General features: G+C 44.9%; 3 protein-coding genes across 6 annotated transcripts in view; 1 reads left to right on the top strand and 2 right to left on the bottom strand.

The window, feature by feature from the left end:
- Positions 1 to 10,033, bottom strand: part of ltbp3 (latent transforming growth factor beta binding protein 3) — a 31,113-nt gene extending 21,080 nt beyond the window's left edge. The window contains exon 1 of the mRNA XM_052046327.1: positions 9,491 to 10,033. Coding sequence (XP_051902287.1) covers positions 9,491 to 9,728 — 238 coding nt within the window. The 5' untranslated portion in view covers positions 9,729 to 10,033. The remainder of the gene's footprint in view (positions 1 to 9,490) is intronic.
- Positions 10,034 to 12,690: 2,657 nt separating this feature from the next.
- si:ch1073-224n8.1 (zinc finger protein 70) lies at positions 12,691 to 16,090 on the bottom strand. 3 transcript variants are annotated; one of them, XM_052047458.1, is made up of 4 exons: positions 15,564 to 15,711; positions 15,384 to 15,484; positions 15,026 to 15,241; positions 12,691 to 14,869 (listed from the first exon to the last, which is right to left on the bottom strand). In XM_052047458.1, exons 3-4 carry the CDS (start codon positions 15,171 to 15,173, stop codon positions 13,941 to 13,943), a joined length of 1,077 nt encoding a protein of 358 aa, XP_051903418.1. In that variant the 5' UTR covers positions 15,174 to 15,241; positions 15,384 to 15,484; positions 15,564 to 15,711; the 3' UTR covers positions 12,691 to 13,940. The 3 variants fall into 3 exon arrangements, with proteins under 3 accessions (XP_051903418.1, XP_051903416.1, XP_051903417.1); XM_052047456.1 differs by adding an exon at positions 15,807 to 16,090 and having other exon boundaries at positions 15,026 to 15,721; XM_052047457.1 differs by having other exon boundaries at positions 15,026 to 15,484.
- Positions 16,091 to 18,476: 2,386 nt separating this feature from the next.
- Positions 18,477 to 21,927, top strand: LOC127588654 (leucine-rich repeat neuronal protein 4). 2 transcript variants are annotated; one of them, XM_052047459.1, is made up of 2 exons: positions 18,477 to 18,618; positions 20,138 to 21,927. In XM_052047459.1, exon 2 carries the CDS (start codon positions 20,155 to 20,157, stop codon positions 20,848 to 20,850), a length of 696 nt encoding a protein of 231 aa, XP_051903419.1. In that variant the 5' UTR covers positions 18,477 to 18,618; positions 20,138 to 20,154; the 3' UTR covers positions 20,851 to 21,927. The 2 variants fall into 2 exon arrangements, with proteins under 2 accessions (XP_051903419.1, XP_051903420.1); XM_052047460.1 differs by lacking the exon at positions 18,477 to 18,618 and adding an exon at positions 18,684 to 18,887.
- The last annotated feature ends 793 nt before the right edge of the window (positions 21,928 to 22,720 follow it).

Genomic DNA, 22,720 nt, shown 5'->3' with positions numbered 1-22,720 from the left:
GCCCGAAACCGACTGACACCTAAATTGTTGTCCTTTTTTTTTTTTTTTGCATTCCTGAACGCACAAAAAAGTGTTTTAGTGCTTGAATGTTATGACAGCACGGTGAACTAGTGGTTAAACATGACCCGAAGACCAGTTGTCTAAACTGCTATGGTCAAAGTGTGACAGTAGAAAACAGCTGATCTATTTTTGTTTCCACACACACAGCGATAATGCACTGGGGCTGTCCCTTCGGAGGAAATAGTTTGGCACTTAAGCCCCGGATGAATGAAATAGAACAGATATAGCCCTAATGAGCTTTAAAAGTACTCAAGTAGGCACGGGGGACGGGACTGACTGTTTTCTCATGATGCTAGGCTAAGCTAACCGCCTTTCTTGGAAAGCGCTGCAACTGCTTGCGTCTATCCTCTCGTAAAGCTCAAAGCATCTGTCCAAAGGCGTCAAACTAGCACTTTTGCATGGGACAAAAGCTGTCATCATCTTGTCCTTCTACAGTCTGTAGTTGGTTTGGAGCCACTTGCAGTCTGCTTGAACTCTGAATGGCGCTGCTGGCACCGGTGTTGTACAACTTTTCTCCACACAGATTAAACATGTCGCAATGACTGGGTGCAAAAAAACAGTAAGACGAAGCGACGTCGTTCAAGGGTTCTATGAACAAAACAACATAAGACAAAGAAAATTAAATGTATAGTTAAAAAAAAACATGTAGCTGTGTTAAGTTTATGAGGATAATGCTAACACATAACGGGGAAACGTTAGAGACAGGCTAACGAATAGTATCGAGTCTTTTAAGGAGCGGATATTTGAACACAAACAATACACCAATAAATATAGGGCAACAATATAACAGTATTCACATGCATATATTCTTTATCCTCTGCGAAAGAAAACAACTACGATGACTGCAGATTCCCAAATAAACCCGGTGAGTGATGCTCTTTGTTCTCATTACTGCCACCCGGTGGTAAAGGAGCCGCAACAAATCATGATGTACAAACTTCAATTCTTTACATTCTATTTATGTTATTACGATATACAAAATGCAATATATTTTTATTTATATAGTGCTTTCACTACAAGCTGTAATATATGTTAAGTACAATAATATAGAGCGCTATTTAACAACTTCTATAACATCTTTGTTGGTTTTGGGGGAAAGGCCGCACTGCATTTCTGGCTTTCCTATTCATCTGAATGGGGAAAGGTGATTTGAGAACGGAACAAAAATAAATTCATATCTCAAAGCACCAATGGAGTTCACAGCCTTTGTTTTTGCAATCAGCCCTTGCAGCAGTCAGGCCGGTATAGCTGAGCCAGACATTGGCAGCAAATGACATAATCACCTTTTCAATACACTAAAATGTGCGCACATCCCTGCTCCCACCACAAACCTCTCTGGGCTCCATCAGCTACCAGAAACTTTGGGTGACCTCATCATATGTTATCCAAACACAGCCTTAGGATACTTATGGATTTTTCCACATGGCTAGTTTTTATTTCGTTTTGAGCAGGTTTCTTAGTTTTAGTATTAGTTTTAGTCTACTTTTTTGAAAATATATGGAATATTTGTCAAGTGTAAGATGAAAAAAGGCTACCAAGTATTGTGTAATACAATTTTCAAGCGATTGTTTGACTTTGTTTCTTTTTATGGATGTCCATCAATACATTTAAAGTGACTATCAAATGTTCGTGCATGGTATTAATTGCCCAAAACATAACGGACATTTCTGTCACAGACTGACAGAAAGGCAGTATTGGGAAGTACCGATGTACAAATACTTCAGTAAGTAAATTTTCCAGGCATCTATTTTGACTCCCTACATCTGTCAAAATCTGAAAAGCCCTAACAGGAAAGTTGTACATTTCATTTGCTAACATTTCCTGATTTTAAATGTTTTGTTCTTCACTCCACAACTTTAGCAGCAGTGTGGTCGGTTCTGTTAGCATAAAAGTTAAAACCAACGCTAGCTAGCGCTTAAACAACATGCTTCTGCCACTTCTGTAGCCTGGAAATGCTCATAATTCACAGCACAGATGTTATTCGGTAAGATAACAGTCCGTAATGGTGAACGCGTCAGCTTCAAGGTTTGTGAATGCAGCACAGTCTAAGAGCATGGCAGCAGCTCTGGCAGAAGTCGTGTTATTCTGTTTACCCTGGCTAATCGCTACAGCTACAGGGTCCCGCGCGATGGCGGCAGTCCCGGCGCACGCATTCCTCCGACCGGCTTTAAATAACTGCTCCCATTCTCCCCACCCCGACCCTGACCGGGCAAATAGGAGGAAAGTGTTAAGGATGGTAAAGAAGGTTGTTTGTTTGACTTGCAGGTCGATAAACAGCGTTTGAACACCGAGCACACTCGGGCGCACACGCTCACGCAAACATGCACAATGTTGCCTTGTGACATTGCCCCAGAAAAACAACCCAAATTGCTGCTTTGTTTTCCAAACATTATTTTACTGCAACGCTTCATGGCCCATTCAAGTGTCTGGCTCTTTTTACAGTTTCTTTTTGTAGAAAGTGATGACTGGGAGGAATTTGAATTTGAAATGACTCGCAGGGGTGGTCTCCCTGTAGAACAGGGAATGTTTCGATTCAGGGAATGTATTGTCTGGTGCACAACAGACTTTAGTCGCTGATGCCATGACGGGACATTCACCTGACTACGGTGCAGGTAGCGTGTGTTCAGTTCCCCGTTAGGTTTCAAGTTTTTTCGTTGCGCTTAAACTGACGCAAAAGACAAAAGCAACCTGCAAGAAAACAAGTGGATTTTGCTGCTTAATTCATATTCCACAATGCAATATTAACCCGAATGTCGTGTTTCGGCGAGTGGGGCTCCAATGGACCCGTCATTGTAAAGAAAAAATGTTGACTTGTTTTCCCCTTTAAAAAGGTACAGTGTATAGAATTTAGTGCCATCTAGTGATCAGGTAATAGAATGCAACAACTCAAGCTCGAGCATTTTGAAGCACAGGCACTACGGTGCCTCAGAGAGACCAGCTATTTTTTTTCCTCAAACGACTTCTACTATTCTCTCAAGTGAAGAAGTAAGTATATTTTTTAATACATGCTGTTTGTCTCCTTCGGGTTTCCGTAGCCGAAAGATGGCGGTGAAACTTGGCAGCGAAAGATGGCGGTGAAACATGGCAGCCTCCTGTATAGGAGGCACGCCGAGTGTAATTTAATTAACGATTACTTCACCTACAATTACATCTTTTTAAAAAATGACGTGTGAGAGAACATATTTTATGCATCTTATTGAAATTTGTGTATTTGTAAAACAATGAACATTGAAGATATAAAATAATTTTACACAATGTCACTTTTAAAAAGTAACACTACCACTAACGTAAACATAAAAAAAACATTATGTCGCAAAGTCCTTGTTTTAGTTAAATTATTGACAGATTTGTCAATAAATACACTACATTTAATTGTGATAATAATAATAATAATAATCCTTTTATACAATTCATTAGGTAATCTTGAATTCTTCGGCGGATCAAGTAAATTTAGTGACAAGCAAAGAGGCCGCGGAAACAATAATATAAAACGCAGGCCGCATCAAAATGAAAGAAAACTACTTCATGAATATACGAGCCCATCCATCCCCAAACTTCACCGTGAGAGTGTTTGAGTGCCTTTCCCAAACCAAAAGCCAGCATGGAGTCTGCGGGGTGGGCTTCAGGCTAAAATAAACCAAGCCACTAGGCAGACAGCAAACGCGACGGCATTTAACGGAACTTGTGGACATTTTCAAACTCCCATGGACCTCTGACCTGTGCTGTGGGGGGTGGGAAGCAAAACAAACCGCAGGCTACTACTGTCATTCACTCAAAATAGAGAACCACATGGGAACTTCCCAGAATAGCCATTTCAACTAATGATGATGAGGTCCACTTTCAGCAATAAGCAGGCCAGACTGTGACATAACTGGTCAACATCCTGTCACGATAAGAAACTGTAGTGCGATATATTGAAAGACGGACAGACAGACAGAAAGAAAAAAAGGTAGGCAGCTACCATTGAGGCTGATGAGATGACAGACTACATGAAAATATTTGGACACACTCTTAGTAGAAGGGGTGGTAGGCTATAGATGGGCATTGGATCTCATTTCCTTAGTTGACTAAATGCTCCTAAATAGTGTCTAAAGACTCATGTGTAGTCCTGGGATTGTTTAAATAGCTGATTGAGAGGTGCCTCCCCAGAGCTTTTTCTGTCTAACATCGAGCCAAATAAAAAGGAACCAAAGCAGATGGAGTCACAGACCAATAAACTTAAGCCAATGAATGTTGGATACTTGGTCTGGCCAGAACAAAATAACTTTGTCTCTCTTTGTGGACGATAGCACGCAACAAGATCGCTGCGCCAAGTTGAATTCAGGCCCCCCCCCCCAAAAAAAAACAAAAAGTACACCTCACAATTTGAATAATGACCTAAGAAATGCACTTGACAGGTAGACGGAGTACAACAGGAAAGAAAGACCCCATCTTTCTTTCAGTCCTGACATAATCAATAGTGATGCTTGCGTCTTTTGTCCTGCGGTGTGATGACAACGCACATGCTTTTGATGTGGAGGCCATGACAAGGAATTACATGATATTCACTGACTCCAACTTTCTCTGCTAGTTACGAAACACTTTGGCCGTCTACTGGATTTAATTTGGGAAGCCAACAATGGAATAGAGAATTATCATATGAACACTTGCTCACATAATAATAGTAAACGTAACCCCAGCAACAAATGTTCATGCTAGGCATGATTGTAAACACACTGCCAATCACCTTCCAGACTGTATTTGGGTCACAAACTGTTGTTAGCGATGTCAACAACACAGTTGTTGTCCTGATATAACATTCAATCGAAAAGAAAAAAAAAGACAACTTCATTACGCTAACAGTGTATTGTACGGCGCCTGTTAGCAGATTTTAGCTGCGGCTACTATGTTAGCAAGTGTCCCATATAGGTTAGCGAGAACCGGCGGATCATGGCCGCCATGCTGACACAGTCGCCGTTGCTAGTGCTCACTTTTGAACAAACTCACATGTTGTTTGAGAAGGCAAAACTGCTACTGTGGTTCTGATATCACTTTATCTCATAAAGCAAAACCTTTGGGGAGAGATTTGCCTAAAATCTCACTCATGTTTCTACAGAGGACAATAGTGTACTGCTTCGCAGTTTAAATTTAGGGCATCAAATGTAGATTACCGAAAAATGAAAACCAGTTTGGTGTTTATATCAAGTGGAAATGTTCTTTAAACAAGCAAAAATTTTTTTTAAAAATCTTTATTATTCGATAGCTGCAGCCCTACAGTGATGCGATATTCATCTACTGGCAGACCTCCAAATTCGCATGATTGCTTTTTTAGCCACTGCCCGAATTAATCAGCCCAAGTCATCTTTGTCCAGGATTTTTGTGGGTTTTTGTACCGATGCACACACTCAAATAGTTTTGGTCAGGCTGAGCTCACGTCACAAATATGGAAAAGTCCTCATATTGTTGCCGCTATAGCTGCGGCCAATTTAACACAAGGGAGAGAAATTTCCACCGGTCCACTCTTGCACACATTCCAGGGCTCACGCAGAACAACACGCATCTCGTGTGGCGTAAGAAGCCAAATGCTCCTTGAGGCTGCCGCACGAGCCAAAAAACTCAGTCATATTTTTCCACTCTTTTTTTTGGGGGGGGGGGGGGGTTGGGGGGGGATGCAGGTGCTTTGCAGGACAGCTCCCACCTTTCCAGGACAAATGTCTCACAATCACCAGTTATTCCAGGAATTTAAACGGCGGAATGATTTGACATGGAAGCTCCAATAATGTGACAAACAAATCAAAGAAGAGCCGGAGATCGGATGTATTAATCTGCAACGCTGTGACATGCTCAACTGGAAGACTCGTCTGCAGGTTAAAAAGCCACAACAAGCTAGTAAATCAAAGCGCTCTCTGGAAAAACAAAGGAATTGTTGAGCTGATGATAAAAATAGCTAAGGGATGAACCCTGGTCCTTTTGCATTTGTGCATGAACTGTACTGTGCAAATGGGCCGGCGTCATGAGCCCTGCGAGTGATATCGGGAAGTTATAATTCAGGAATACAATGGACGCTCTGAAGTTAGCATCAAAGCTAAGGCTGACCACAAATGACATCATTTGTTTCTTCTGTTGATTCGCTTTCATGGGCCACTTAAAATGATATGACGGGCCACATCTGGCCCCCGGGCCTTGAATTTGACACCTGTGCTTTCAACCAACAGTAACAGGAAAAAAAAACGACAAGTGAACGACAACTGAAGAGACAAGAATGCGGTGACGGAGTCACAGCTCAGTAAAATATTGTCGAAGACGACTGGAATGTGCACTCCCAAGTCCGTTTCAGCGGATAACAAAAGTCTACACCCCCCCGTTCAAATGTCAGCAGGTGTATGTGATACAAAAAAATGGAAGCAGTGCATTTCAAAACTTTTTCCACATGAGCTAAAATATAACACTTGTAAAGTACAATCTGTACAAAGTACGAGGGGGGGGGGGATAATGTGATTGCATTTTTGCCAGTTGCGAGCTGTTTTATGGCTAATTGTCAATACAAGACACACCGAAGGCTCAAGGGGAGAAAACAAAAACAAATAATTTTAAACTTTGGACATTGAATGAAATGAGACTTCAAGGGGAGGAAAAAAAATGATCGTTCGTGTGTCTGTAACATGACCCTGAATATACACTGCTTCTTTGAAAGGGAGTCAAAGTGGTTTCATTTCCAGCAACGTACAGTATACAGTCATGGAAACACAAAACGTTCACTCACTAATGACTTCAACAGATGGAGAGAAGGGATTTTTTTTTTTTTGGATCAGCGCATAGATACAAATTCTCAGGGTAATTTCATTTGTCACTCAATATGTCAATACTTGTATTTATTTTACTACGATATTAGACTCTATTTTATCACCGTGACAGAATAAGAGAACGTCGTGAGTGATGTTTAACATCTGCTATCTTGGACCATCATTTATGGCTCAGCCTCACCAGCCACTCTCTTTTTTTTTTTGACGAGTTCCTTTATCTGGTCTATTGGACATTCTGAGATAACTAATCAGAATCACTTCATTTTTTGGGGGGGGGGGCGTGAAGGGGAGGAGGAGCCTGGGGGGAGGGAGAGGTGGGGTCATGTTGTATATGCACAGTAAGTAAGGACTGAAGTCAGTTGTGGGCTGGACAAGTCAAGTAGACAGTAAGGCTCCACGTCTGGCCACATTTGGTGTGATGGAACGGAGAAAGACTCACTCACGCCAGCCAGACGCTGAGCCACTCTCTTGGGGTGGGGGGGGGGGGGTTGGGGGGGGGGTGTGAGAGTGCATTTATGTGCCATGTAATGAGCCTTGGCTTAGTAATTAAAGTGTGATATGGGAACTTTTTCCAGGGGAATGTGACACAGTAAAGGGAACTCCATCTCATTTCACCACCTAATAGTTTTTATCAACCGGATCTAAAAAAAACACAAAAAAACACATCCTGGTTATCACATTTGAGCTGACTTTTTGAATTTGAGAGAGCCCATATGTCATGAGGCGGGAGAAAAAATAAATCAGCGTGTGCCTTTCTAACTGTTCTTATAGTGTGCGGTCAAAATTACCAACACAGCACACATAAGGATCTTCTCCAGCAACAATTGCAAGTCTCCTCCCCCAAACCACATTCTTTAAAAAAAAAAAAAACACACGACTTGTATTTTTTGGGCCCAAAACAGAATTTTTAGTTGGAAAACATTGAAACTATAAATTACTGAATTACTGACATTTATGGCAAACTATGCTAGTTAGCCCAGAAAGGCAAGCAATCTGTTTCTACTCAAATCTTTAAGTTGAGGTTCGATAAAAGGGAAAATCCTTCTCTCTTTTTTTTGGGGGGGGGGGGGGGTCCAAATACAAGAAAGCTAATCCTCACAACAGCAAAGTTTAAAAAGCCGAGTTGAATTGCCCACCTTAGAATGTAAGTTTGTCAGTAATAATGTAAAGTAAAAATGTGATTTACATTTTGCTAAAACGATCAGAAATCGTTGCCAGTACGTCGGAGTGCTTTGCTACACCACTCCTGCCCTCCAACCGCACCAAAGAGGTTTTTGATACAGCTCTTGTATTGCATGTCTGCATTTCAGGCAGCGAGTTGAGTTGTGTAATTATTCCGTCAATCGCCTTTCAGCTCTGGAGAGCCATTTTGTCCCGGTTTCATTAAATCTCTCAAACAAAGGCCATTTGTCTATGAAAGGCGCCGAGGTAGGTTTTGGCACTCCACTAATAACATTGTTTAAAATTGAGTGGTGACATTTTAGTTTGCGGACGTTGTATCGGTCTGTCGTGGTAAAGAAGGAGCTGAGCCAAAGGGCGAAGCTCTCAATTTACCGGTCGATCTACGTCCCAACCCTCATCTATGGCCACGAGCTATGGGTCGTGACCGAAAGAACGAGATCCCGGATACAAGCGGCCGAAATGAGTTTTCTCCGCAGGGTGTCCGGGCTCTCCCTTAGAGATAAGGTGAGGAGCTCGGTCATCCGGGAGGGGCTCAGAGTCGAGCCGCTTCTCCTCCACATCGAGAGGAGCCAGATGAGGTGGCTTGGGCATCTGATTCGGATGCCTCCTGAGCGCCTCCCTGGTGAGGTGTTCCGGGCATGTCCCACCGGGAGGAGACCCCGAGGAAGACCCAGGACACGCTGGAGAGACTACGTCACCCAGCTGGCTTGGGAACGCCTCGGAATCCCCCGGGGAGAGCTGGAAGAAGTAGCTAGGGAGAGGGAAGTCTGGGCTTCCCTGCTAAAGCCGTTGCCCCCGCGACCCGGCCCCGGATAAGCGGTAGATGATGGATGGATGGATGGATGGATGGATGGATGGATGGATGGACATTTTAGTTTTCGTAAAAAAAAAAAAAAAAACACCGATCCAATCAGATGATGGACCAAACTACCACGTCTATTTAAATAACATTTAGAATGTTAGCAATGGTAGCTCAGACCATCACTGGAGTCAATTAGATTTGGAATGTCTTATTTTGCAAATTGATCAATGACGTCATTGATTGCTCGACAAATGATGACATTACGACCAATCACAGATTGTGCATAAAACGCGAAATATCTGCCAATCCGACGCAGTTGATGAGATGTAAAGTCTCCTTGATAAATAATAATCAGCCTGATGAGTCTATTAAGCCGTTTCACGAGTGCAAACAAAAAAACAATCTTCACTCAAGACGTTTCCGCATTGGCTTAATTGGCTCGATGCTTCAATTTAAAAGACATTGTTGGGCAACATCCGAATTTCCCCTCGCGTAAATGTTTTGTCTGCTTGACGTTTTTTTCCACTAAATCTCCCTACTCAAGCAAATTATTTGGTGGGCCTCTTGTGACTTTTTGGACGATTTGCGTCTACTCTCCCCACGTGTGATGATGATGATGATAATGAGGGTTTCGAACTTAAATCCAAACCGACTGTCCACTCACCGACCCTGAAGCCCTGTCCGATGAGCGTGTCCCCCGCCTGGCCGTTCTCCGCTATGAGCGTGGTGTTGTTGCCCTGCTCGCAGCGGTCCTGGCACTGACCCTTCAGGCAAATCCGCTTGCAGATGAACGGCGCGATGACCACTTTGAAACGTTCACGCGTGGACAAGCGCTCCGTGCACCGCGCCAGCCTGTGTAGGCTGAGCCACAGGAGAAGCACGCGGCAGATCAGCGAGGGCATCGTGGCATCCTCCGGTGCCCCCCCTCACGCAGCCGGACACATGAAACCACCAGCCGGCGGCGATCCGTTTTATTCGCCGATTGACAACAATTAACTTCCTTGTAGGCTTCCCACCCTCCTCCTCCTCCAGAAGGAACAAAATCAATCCTCCGGTGTGCGTTGGCGATCCACCCGCAAAAGCGAGCACCGTGGCATGGCTGAAAGTTCCCCCTGGAAAAAGTTCTCCAAGCGCTTCCTTCTTCGCCTGTTGCTTCCCGGGAGTGCGTGTGCGGCTCGGGGAGAAGGAGGGAAGAAAAAAGGGAGGAGGAGGAAGAGAAGTGAGCCAGCCCTCCGTGCAGAAAGACTGGCAGCCGGCCAGGCAGGCGGTGTAGGGGTGAAGCCGAAAAGTGCTTTTCGAGTCGGATAGTCGGTGGCTGCGTTTCTTTCCCACCAAGCGTGCGAGCCTTGAACGCACCGCAGGCCGAGAGTCAAGCTTCCATTCCAGATGCTGGAAATAGCAAATAATCACAATACTGCTTCTTCTACGTCACGCGTCTAACAATATCAAACCTTGCTCGACAGTCAGAAAATCTCTTACAAGACTGATTCTTCAAAGCAGTGATCAAATGTACTTCTGGATACGTATTTGCTGACTGAATACTAAATGTATACTAATAAAGATTGCAAGTTCTAATGCTGTATATCTATTTATTTGGTGAAGTCCCAACGTAGACTTATACATTTACACTCTTGGAATCAAAACATCATCCTGAACAAATTGTGTAAACGGCCAAAGTCTCAGGCATATAGTTTGTATTCGTGTCATCTTCATATTTAAAACTCTATGCCAAGTTATAAGCAATGCAAGTGTAAACAAGACATGTTGTCCCAGCAATTCGTAAGTAGGTGGGTTCGCCAAATGAGGCAAGACTCTCCAAACCGAAAATGGAAATCCAAATATAGAACCTATAACAATCGTACCAGCAAACAATATGACCGTCAGCCATTCAGCGTAAAATTCTCATTCGAGTCTGTTACCCCAATGGCATACACTCAGTCGACAGCCCCCCCCCCCCCCCCCCCCCCACTTTAAATGACTACAATCACGACTTTCATGCCTGGGAAAAGTCAAGTGTGTCTGGTATGAACGTGCACCGCGGTCCCAAAGGGAGGAAGGAAGGCGCTATTTGGGTTCATGTGGTCAACAAGGGAAAGTAAGAGAGACACAATGAGAAAGAGAGAAAGAAAAAGAGAGAAAGTGAGTCACCCCCCCCCCCCCCACACACACACACACACACACAAAAGTATTTACTTTCCAGGCACTGAGGAAATGATTCCATTGAGTTCACAGGCTACTCTTACATCTCTCATTGTCGTCATTAAATGCTGACACGCAGACACAAAAAAATAAATAGCCTACAATGTACACGCAATCATACTAAAAATCAAAATGATACTGTGTCGCAAAGGAAAAAAAGCAAGGCTTTTGTGCTAGCGTTGGTCACCATTTGTTAAATGAAGTTTGCATTCTCCTCCCCCCCGCCCCCCCGTATTGTTAGTCTAACATGAGAATAGTCCAGTGACCTTGATTCAATTTTTGCAGATTATAACCGAGAGGGCCGACACAAAATACAAAACATAAATGAGAAATGAGCAAGCACATTGGTATTACTTATTGATATTGTGACAGTATGTTTAAAAAAACAGTTTGGGTAATTACGTTATGAGGCGAGTCGTTCTCAAATTGTGGCGATGTAACCCCCATGTAAAATCTTTTTTAGTTAGTTTTTTTTTTTTTTTTGAAGAGGCATGCTTCTCATTGGCATTTTGCGAATTTGCTAGAAATTGCAGTTTATAGTATTTTGAGGAACTACATCACGAATGAACCAAGTGACATTACGGTACTTGCTGATTCGCTCCGGTAAGTAGATTGGTGCATTCCATTCTGTCACCGAGGCTGTGCTGAGCGACGCAAACTTCGTATGAAAATCTTCAACGTGCAAGGAGTCCCATTAAAATTGAATTTACAATGCATAAACCGTGGCACGTTTTTCGCGGTAAGCCTTCAATCACATCAAAGGAACACATCAGCAAGTTTGCGTGCGTTTGCGACCACAGCTGTCATTACTTAAGTGTTATTTGGGTTGTGTGTTCGGGTGTGGCCAGAGACCGCCACCCTCTGTCTGGCTGCAGCACAATCGTGACGCAATGAGATCAGGCGAAGAGTGCAACGAGGGCCGCTCTGATACAGTATCATCTCGCCGAACAAAGCTGGGCCGTAACTTTTTGTTTATTGTCTGGCTGGTTCGGAAAAGGGGCAGAAAAACAAATTAGGTTTCAAGGGAGGTAGAGGCAACAGGTTAAAAAAGCCGGTCTACAGTATTGCGGGGGGCTCAGCCCAGGTCACTGCTGATTTCGCAATCAGGGCAAGTGGGACAGTACAACATCCCAACCAGCAGAGGGCAGTGTGAAAGAAAAACAAAAGCTTGATCCGTTTAAAGTTACGCTTTTCACAAAAACTGAAACGTTCTCGGGTGAAATTCGTGATGATACGCTTCAACTGCAAAATGAACATGTGTAAATAAAAGTATCTAATTGTTTTAAAACAACCTGCTGAGTGTGTGTACCTCTCAGGCCTCAATTTGCTTCTCCTGCAGGCTCGCTCTGTAGCAACTTGTCAAGGAAATTAAAGGCATATTTTCTCGCCACCAACAAACCTCTACAAAGAACAAGGTGAAAACCATGAAAAAGATCGAGTGATTCCATTGTTTATCCAATAAAGTTGAAATATAAACAAGGTCCTTTAGTACAGTGACATTTATGGTGCGAAGGTACATTAACAGTTTGAACACGGAAGCATAGAAAATTCATTGCACGTTGAACAGGGACTTCCTGTTTTCATTTTCAGGTTACGTGCAAAGGCCTCGGTTAATGTCGTCAAGGGGGGGGGGGGGGGGGGCAGTTAATGTCGTTCAAGGGGGGAAGGGGGGATACAAACCTACAGCATTATCGAGGCAAAGCTACCATGGCAAACTGTGCGTATACAACGACAAACATTTCACATTTGGGGCGTCTTTCATGAAGATAAGATTAATACAATGCTTATAGTTTAGTTTAGTTATATAGTACAGCAAAAGGGCAAGGAGATGTATTGCGATCTATTTTGGGGGCTGTTTTGTTTGAAGGCTGAAGACAGAGATTATATGGGAGAAACATGCGTTTTAAATATGAACAAAACAAAAACGCACATTAACAAGAACCATCAATTCAATAGACACAACAGTTACATTTACAGCCATATTTACAAAAAGTGCATCAGAAAGGTTGGCCAATGTGTCATTTTGCCTCTTTCATATTTGCTCACAGCTGATTATTGTCTACATGAAGACATTTTGTGTGTATTATATATAATATCTTACTGACTCCAGCCACAATAAGTAATTGATCAATAAATAATGCCTCAAGTACCCTGTAAGCTTTGCAGTCATTACATTTTTTTAAAATCATTTCATATTTGTGACCAGAGTTGTTGGAGTCACTCGGAATAAGAATGACTCTTCTTAAAATGGTTGCCAGTCAAATCTAATTCCAGAATTTCATAACCACGTGCAGCTCACGACCAGAGTCCTGCCACGTGAGAATTACATTCAGTAGCAGCACTGATGGATCATTTTTAAATCAAGCAAGGCACTTTCAAATGTATTTTTTTTTAACCGTTGGTTAATATCTGCTCCAGGTTTTGTCACATAGCAGATCACGTCAATACTGTGTGAACTTCATGCGAACTATTAACAATACCGAAGAATATAAAATAGGAAAGTGCCAGGGGACCCAAAAACAGGTTCACACACACACACACACACACACACACACACGTTCTTTTCACGGTGGAGGCTTGAGCTCATCCGTGACCCTAATGAGGATAAGTGCAATAGAAAAATGAAGGGATGGATTTTTGTTCTCGACTATAGCTCCACAATCAGCTGCCAATAATTCCCCTTTTCCTCACTTCACTATTGTTCAAAGTCAAATCACAACATCAAAAGTGTCATTGAAGGAAAAGGTTTCGCCACGTTGGTTGACTCAGCCTGTAAATACATTTTTTTCTGTTGCAATTGATATGGGCAAAGATTATTATTTTTTTTTTGTCTTTCAAAACATCCGTGGTGCCAAACTGAATTTTCAGAGCTTCCAGATTCAATATAGACCCACGTTTTCGGAGTAATTAGGTCTCTACACGCAGTCGACAACCGCATTCTCCTCCTCTTCCGCCCCCCACTCCTCAAACCTCATTTGCGGGGACGGCGCGGCCGGGTGAAGGTTGTTCACGTCATCGATGGCGTCGGCGGTGGCGGCCATTGCCACGTGGCCGCCCTCCTCGCGGTGCGTCCGGACGTGCTTGCGCAGCGCGGCGGGCTCCTTGAAGCTGCGGTTGCAGAAGGGGCAGCAGCACGGCCTCTCCCCCGTGTGGATGAGCTGGTGGTGCTTGAGGTGCTGCAGGCGGCTCAGGCGCTTGCCGCAGATGGCGCACACGTACGGCTTCTCCCCGGTGTGCGTGCGCCGGTGTTTGCGCAGGCCGTCCAAGTGCCGGAAGCAGTTGCCGCACTCGGAGCACGAGTACGGCTTCTCCCCGGTGTGGATCCGCAGGTGAGTCTTGAGGGCGCCCGATTCGCGGAAACAGCGGCCGCAGACGCTGCAAGGGTACGGCTTCTCTCCCGTGTGGATGCGGATGTGCTTCTTCAGGCTGGAAATCAGACGGAATGTCTTTCCACACTCCAAGCAGTGGTGAGGGCGATCTCCGGAAGGCTCGACGGCCGCGTCGGCTCCCGAAGGTCCCGCCGACTCGTGCGCTCGACCCGGTGAAACACCGTGACCCCGTTCAGGTCCCGAAGTCCTCGCCGGTGGCTTTTGTCCGTCCGTCATTCGCTGCTGCGGGGCGCTGCTGCATTCTCGAACAGGCCTTTGGTGGCGCAGAGGTTGGGTGAAGGTACGCTGGGAATCTCCCCCATCCCCGACTTGAACATAGCCCACGGTGTGCGACGGCTGCTCGCCAACGCCAACTGCGTCCTTCCTGTTGCTTTGACTGGAGCTCGGCGCTTGTCCCTGCTCCACTTTAATCTCAAAGCCGCCCGCTTCGCCTGGCCTCTGAGACGGCCTCGCCTCTGAAACACAAAGAGCACGAAAGATTTTAGTCTCAAATGGTGACGCATGACGAGGGATGCCTCTGTCAAATATATTTTGAAGCGCGTATTCTACCAATCACATCCCATCAATTGCGGTCATCGGCAACTCATGGAGGAATGCTAGAAAAGCCGTACCTGATCTGTTGGCGTCAGCGCACATGTGAGATGCGTCTGCCGCAAAGGAGTCCAGAGCGTGGTTGGTCACGGAACCATCAGGTTGAATAGACAGCTGGCACATCTTGTAGTCATCTCTTGGCTCAAACCCATGAAGCGAGTTATCCATGGAACCACTGAGACCCAAGTCGACGCCGGCTCCACCGTTTCGAGAGTTTGGATGGTCCCGGTCCACGTCTGCCGGCATGGAGGACAGCGATGAAGCGAAAACCGACTGAACAATGTTATGAGGGCCGCTGTATGAGATCTGAAGCTGGTCTATGAGCTTCTGAGCGCTGCACAGACAATCCTGCATCGTCTTCAGCTCCCTCTCCGATACCTCCAGGCGCACTTTGAGCCTCTCGTTTTCTTGTTCCTTGTGCAGCAAATCTTGATGAGTCTCGTTGAGCACAAGCGCCACTTCGCCCAGGAGAGTATCAACTGCAGCCGACATGGCAGATTGAATGGTCGGTGCAAGGCGGGATTTCAGCGATGTTACACTCACGCTGCCGTATACCACCTTGTCTGGTTTGCGCTCGTAGCAGGATTCCACCACAGTCCTGTCAGGAATGTTGTTGGTACTTGCTTTGCGGTTGCCACTATTTGACGAAGGAGAATCCTCGCTGCTCGTATAACCTGCCCGCCTGGAAGCCATAGCTTTACTTGAGTTAGCGTAGCCTAAAATACACAGTCAACGTCGTGTTAATAAGCAAAACGGACAACTAACAGGTACGCTCGAAGGATAGGAAGAGTCAGGTATCACCTCTTAGTTTGACGTCACTGACCAAAACAATGCAGACCACTCGGAGATTAAACGGGGCCCAAATCCGCGTGCTGGCATTAGCCTGAAAAATTATAACTATGGTCCAAATATGTACTCTTGAGAACACGGTTACGGACGTTTATATGTAGGAATAAAGTTTAACTGCGTTATTGACTAAGATGTACACGTTTCTCACTGCGCCGATCCCTTCGTTCGCAACCTCCAATTACGGAAGTGCAATTTGTCCGTCGCAATAAGATGGCGTCACAACTAGTATTGCGCTCTGATTGGACGAAAGCGCGCAACACGTCAAACGCTGCAGCTAAATATTTTATGGACAACCAAAGGTGCCAAAATGACATGGACAAAATTGCAATAACATACATAATCAATAATATCATAACCAATCCACAGAGCAACACGAAGTCTAAATAATATTGACCTCAGCATGTTGCTGAATTGACAGAACGACAGCGTCAACAAAAGGTGTTGTTCCTACTTATATACGACAGAGGACGCTGTAGATCGCTCCGGAGGCCGAACATATTCGGAACGTTCATTTATGAGTACAAAAATAAAAGTAGAATCACATTTCTGTAACATTATGTACAGTTTGAACACCCACGCTGCGCTTAACTATAAATGAAATTACATTTACTGTACAATTAAAATGTATTAGACACAAACAGTAACTACAAATTGTGCATTGTTTTGAAACAATAAAACGCGAATTCCACTTCATAAACTGTTATCCTGTTTAGGGTCACAGGGTTTCTGGAGCTTACGTTGGCAGCTGATTTCAGTCAGAGTGTATCCTGGACGAGTTGGCATTCAAATGGAGGGCACAGATCGACAAACAACCATTCACACATTCCGACCAAAGGGATTTTGTGTCCTCGGTGAACTTAATATACGTGTTTTTAGAACGTGGGAAGAAACTACACCTGGATAACACGCATGCAAGCTTGGGAAGACTATGGAAACAACACACAAATAGGCCCGAGCTAGGATTTGAACCCAGAAACTTTAGACCACAAGGTTGACCGGCTCGCCAAGTGAATTTACACAGTTTATTTTTCTTACGGTCCAGGAAAATATGACAGTCGTCACTTGTTGATTCAGTTTTAAGGGAAAATGCAGGACCATCCCGCCCATCTACATCGGGTGGGCAAAAACGGACTTGGTTATTGCAGGCATTTGGCTGCAAGGCCCCACTAACAAGTACCATGTGCTCGAAGTAAGAAAAGAAACATTTCATTGCCGTTTTTGGGGGGGTTTTTTGGTCCGATCCAGATATACATCCCCGGCAAGCTATCGTGTTGAGCTCGTCTCATCTTTTGATGTCCAACTCAAATGTGAACAGCAGAAACAAAGGGGTGTTCCAATACTTTTGGAGCGGTGTTCATACGAGCCCAGATCAGATCATTGCCAGAAAATTTTGTGGTACTTGACAGATGTGTTTTACTGGTCCCACGGAGGGGAAAACAAGGACAGTCCAATGAATCATTTTGCGTTTCAATGTTACACAGATGGAATTCTTAAGGTGTGTGTTCTATCGATTTGCATAGAAATACCAAGTTTGCGCTTCGAGTGAGTGGCGTTGATGTCCCCGAATTTCCCCACCTCCCTCCTTTGACTCCCTTTCCAGCCGGCCAGTCTGAATAAGAAAAGAGGCACATGTGATGTGCGTAGCTGTGCATCATCCAAGTCTGATCTGGTTTATTTCCTGTCTTTGGTGAGCAGATGTCCCTCAGCCACATTCCGTTTATGTTTGCACGTTGTTTGGGACCTTCCGTGCAAAGTCATGCAGTTTTTTTTAGCCGAGAAGTCTAACGAGGCGTAAGCGGCAGTCTGGAGGCACTTAGTAATCGTTCGTGGATAAATCATCGCGGGCGTATTTGTCATTTCCAGCCTCATTTTCAGAGCGATGTGAGCTCATTAACAAGCGAGACATTTTTTCTTTTGTTTTTTTGAAATGTGAAAAGTGCAAAGGAAAGGAACAGTGCTGAATTGTTTTTGCTGGCCCGAGCAGAAAAGTCTACACACCCTTGTCCAAATGCTTTTTTTTTTTTTGTGTGATATAAACAATGAAAACACGAGGAATCATTTCAGAACTTATCCCACAATTAAATTGTAAAGGTTATAGCTCATCATAAGAGGGGGAGTACAAATTATGTGGTTGCATAAGTGTGCACACCCTCTCCAAAATAGGGATGTGGTTGTGTTCAGAATCAACCAATCGCATTTCAATTCACGTTGAATCAGAGTCAGAACATAGCTGCTGCTATTTAAAGTGTCTCTGCTCATCCCCCTCCCCCCCCCCCCAAAAAATGCTGTTCTAGTAGGCTTTTTCTGATGTTTTCTTTCTCAAAGGTTTTGGGCCAACTCTTTCAAACTGCTCTCAAATTCCTTTTGCGGATAACTCGTGTATGGTTGGCATATTTTTTGGAAATATGGCCTAAAAGTTCAACCGTGGGTTCAATGGACTATAAGACATTTTTTACAAAGCTGCTTTCCACGACAATTAGGGTGTGTTGACCTTTTTGCATCTACTGCGAGTGATAGTAAACATTTCCAAAAGCATGCAGACTCATTTCAATCTAACAGGGCGAGGGAGGTGGAGCGGGTGCATGAAGGGTCCAAAGAGTGGGGAGGGGGGGCCGGGGGGGGAGTGTGGGAGGTTGCAGTCATTCGGGAGAGGAGCAGGAGAAATAATACATAAAGGAGAAGCAGGCAAGTGAGGAAGCAAGTGGAGGACACAACAGCGGCGCGAGGAGCTTCTGAAAGCGCTTCAACCAACTGCAAGCAACAAGTAAGTTATCCCCAATTTTCACTCTTTGTTGAAAAGTACACTTCGGGGAGATCATTTCAATCAATTTCCAGTATTTGTTTTGATTCATTGTGAAAATTCCACACGGAGAGCTTTCCTGTAAGTGGATCCAGCTGACTGGGCTACACTGTGTCCCCGCATGGGTGTGTGTGTGTGTGTGTGTGTGTGTGTGTAGGCATTCACCGAAGCTCTCTTGTGCAACACAGTCTGGAATGTTAAATTTGTGCGAGCCGACCGCGACAGCTAAACATGTGAGGACTAATCCTTGCAGATACAAATACACGATTAGATGTTTTCGCCGTCCTCGCTTGGGTTTTGTCCAAGCTACCTTTCAAGATGCCTCTTAGGATAAACCGTCATCCCCTCAACCATCTGGAAGTGTCGATGTAGCCTGTAATCGGCGAGCAACAAGTCCAGAGTGTACTCCGCCTCGCACCATAAAGTCATCTAGGATGGGCTCCTTCTGGGGTGGAACATAATCGACCGTTCTTGTCACATCCTAATTTTTTTCTCCACTTGTTTTTGATGTTTTCCCACATCCTTCTTTTCCCTGATGTAAGTTAACAAGCAAAAGGTGGGTGGAATTTTCATCCATTACCGTTTGACAGAGTTGGCAAGTGTACCGACACTGTGTACTGAAGTACACATAGGCTCTGTGCGTTTATTTAAAAAAAAATGGTGAAGGTGCCGATTCAAATCCTGCACTTTGATAAAAATACACAAGTAAAAAAAAAAATTACCGTAATTTTCACCGCACACTTATATTCAACACCCGTCTTGACCGCTCGGTGCAAAAAAATATATATTTTCCCTCCTTTTATCAACTTAAAATTCACACAGCAGGGGGCCATCTTATCAAACTATCCATCCATCCATTTTCCGAACCGCTTGATCCTCACTAGGGTCGCGGGAGGGGCCGGAGCCCATCCCAGCCGTCTTCGGGCAGTAGGCGGGGGACACCCTGAATCGGTTGCCAGCCAATCGCAGGGCACACAGAGACGAACAACCATTCGCACTCACACTCACACCTAGGGACAATTTAGAGCGTTCAATCAGCCTGCCACGCATGTTTTTGGAATGTGGGAGGAAACCGGAGTACCCGGAGAAAACCCACGCAGGCCCGGGGAGAACATGCAAACTCCACACAGGGAAGCCGGAGCTGGAATCGAACCCGGTACCTCTGCACTGTGAAGCCGACGTGCGAACCACTGGACTACCCGGCCGCCCCATAGGGTGTGCGTTCACCCGGAGAAAACCCACACAGGCCCGGGGAGAACATGCAAACTCCACACAGGGAGGCCGGAGCTGGAATCGAACTCGGTTCCTCTGCACTGTGAAGCCGACGTGCTAACCACTGGACTACCGGGCCACCCTATCAAACTAAACACTGAAAAAAAAAAAATCCCCCCCTGAGGGGGGGACTGGCAATGTCCGATCGGGTCCAAGATGTGACTATACATAAGTACACTACTTATTGATCGTGATGGTCTGTTCTTTGTAGCGTCTCCAGGCCGTGCGATGGCTGCCGGCAGACGTGTTCCCTTGATGGTGATTTGCCTGCTTCTCTTCAGCGGTTCCACATCCCAGCCGACAACAAAACAAGAGACGGGTGCCGATCGGACACGACCCGAGGCCCTCGCGCTCCCCTCGGATGACTATCACGACAATGAGGATGAAGTGGAGACGGTTCCAACTAAGACCGTACCGTCAAACGGAGGAACCTCAAAGAGATGCGAATACAACCCCTGCGAGGAGGACCAGCCGACTTGTTTTGAGCTCTCGGTGATCAACGCCTGCCTGTGTCCGGGATCGACGTCTCACCTTGTGGCACCGGAGGCTCCTTTCCTGAAAACGTTGACCTGGAACGGTTCCGACGTGGTCCTGCGCTGGTGCGCCCCTCACTCCTTTGTGAAAGGCTACAGGGTGACGGTCGGCGGGTCGGAGAGGCGAAGGTTCGGGAAGGAGAGACGCGGCGGCGGCGTGGGGCCCGTCGAGAACGTCTCCGAGGTTTGCGTGCTGGCGCTGAATGACGCCGGAGAGAGCGAGGGCTCGTGTATGATGTACCGGCCCGACGAGCGCAGCGTGGCTCTGAAAGCGGGGCTCATCGGAGGCACTCTGGGTCTCTTGCTGCTCGTCTCGCTGGCCGTTCTGCTCTGGAGGCGTCGGCAGCAGAGGAAGCGGCAGAACGGGATCCCGACGGGGGGCGCCGCCTAAACTCAAAATGACAACGCATATCTTCTCATGAGACGTCTTTCGAGGCACACTCGGGTGACAATTTTTTTTTTTTGTACAGCAGATAGAGCCACAAAAGCGCACTTTTGTTGTGGGGGGTCACATAAGCAGAATCTTGATTTGTATCAAAAACTGTATATTGCCCCTACAAAACAGTGGCGGAACTTGACTTTCATTCCGAAAACGCAGATCAAACCTTTTTTTGTAGGTGACCCCCTGGGGCCCCCCCCTCTAGCTCTGCCAGTAATAAAAAATACTTCAGAATCAATCAACAAAAAATTGTCACGTGCTATTTAATTTTTTTTGTCTTTTGCAAAAGTTAGATTTTTGTGCAAATCTCTTGTTCATTACTCACAAAATGCAGAAACATGTATGTACATATTATACATTGTTTAGACTTTATACATTCGCGCAAACATTTTTTTTTTATTATTCAATAAATGAGTACCGGTACTCAAGCTAAATCGTACAGTTTTTTTTAAATACAGTAGAAACAGTTGAGAGTCCGTTCACAATGTGTGGGGGTGAAGTATAGGTGGTAAATTCCTCTGCTATGTTTTACAGGAAAATAAATCCCCGGTGACGCAGTTTATAGATAAGCAAGATTTTTTTTTTCTTGAAAACAATTAGTGCTGCATGTTTCAGTTTGTAGAGTTTGGACACGGCAACACCGCCAAGGGTCTAAATGCCGGACGGGAAACATTCCAAAAAGACACTGCAGGGGCTGTTTGTCAACCCATCGGTACGGTAATGCTGCTGTTGTTATTTGAGGTAAAATACACCAAAAAAAAAAAAAGGTCACGATAATATTTAAGATCCATAACTGACATGTTTGAGGTATCAAGAATGAAGTCATTATGCCGCAAAAATTGCGTGTGGCATTGATTTGATGCTTTAGCTCTCTGTGAGAGGCGTTTTTTTTTTTTGGGGTTGTCGTGTGTGAACGTTTATTTTTTGTTGTTGTTTTAATTGAACGCACACCAAGCAAGGTTTGATCTTGACTATCGTACTGTAAATGTTTCTTAATGGTTCTGACTATTAAACACAATTCCGGTCCAACTGTGTCTGCGCCGTTACTTAAAGATTTTATCAATGCCTGTCCAGCGCCATCTGTCATATTGTCGGATGTTGGGGCTCAAGTGTTCACCGTTGTTTTTGCAGCTGTAGTTAAGAAAAAGAAAAAAGAAATCTCCAGTGGGTATAGATTTCGTCAGGCTTGTTTGGTTGCAACTGAGATTTCACAGTCTTCCATCGCTTGGCTGGTATGAAGTCATGATAAGAAAGAATGTCCAGTATTTCAAAGTTTCCACTTCATCTTGTCAACGAACTTTCATCTCACAACCGAGTTTCATTTTGGCAAGGTGGCTCAGGCAATCGTTTTTTTTCCCCGCACAGAAAGGCCACTGCCGAAATTGGAACCTATCGACTGTGGTGTAAGAAGACGACTCAATTGACTTATTCACTGTCAGCCCAAGTCACAACAATAAACCTTCGATTTCTGTAATTGTCAAAGGCAGTGAATGAATTCACCGAAATGAAATTGTCTGGCGGTGGCCAGACAAGTTCCAATACTTTTATCCATGCCGGGTACCTCTCAGATAGCCCAATCGGATTTGAATGTCGAAATGAGTCACAAGGTACAGAATGTATTTACTGTTTTGATTAAATGTGACACAGCACATTTTTGTTTTTGTTCCTTCTGGAACTCCTTGTCATTTTCAGCATTTTTTAAAGCGGGTGAAAAAGCAGATGACAGCCGATGACTCTTTCCCTAAGCGCGGGGGCACATTTGTCAACAAAGGGCTGCATCTGACAAAGTGTCCCCTTTTCAACGAGGAGTCACGGTGAGTCA

This window comes from Hippocampus zosterae, chromosome 16 (genome assembly GCF_025434085.1).
Source record: "Hippocampus zosterae strain Florida chromosome 16, ASM2543408v3, whole genome shotgun sequence".
Classification (NCBI taxonomy): domain Eukaryota; kingdom Metazoa; phylum Chordata; class Actinopteri; order Syngnathiformes; family Syngnathidae; genus Hippocampus; species Hippocampus zosterae.
The sequence above is the reverse complement of the archived record's forward strand: the minus strand, read 5'-3'. Positions and strand labels throughout refer to the sequence as shown.

Excerpts from the sequence above, each read along its gene's own strand:
- si:ch1073-224n8.1 (XM_052047456.1), bottom strand. The coding sequence starts at position 15,698 with ATGGCTTCCAGGCGGGCAGGTTATACGAGCAGCGAGGATTCTCCTTCG. Across the intron at positions 14,870-15,025 it reads CGCTGACGCCAACAGATCAG|AGGCGAGGCCGTCTCAGAGG; the intron begins GTACGGCTTTTC and ends TTTGTGTTTCAG.
- LOC127588654 (XM_052047459.1), top strand. The coding sequence starts at position 20,155 with ATGGCTGCCGGCAGACGTGTTCCCTTGATGGTGATTTGCCTGCTTCTC.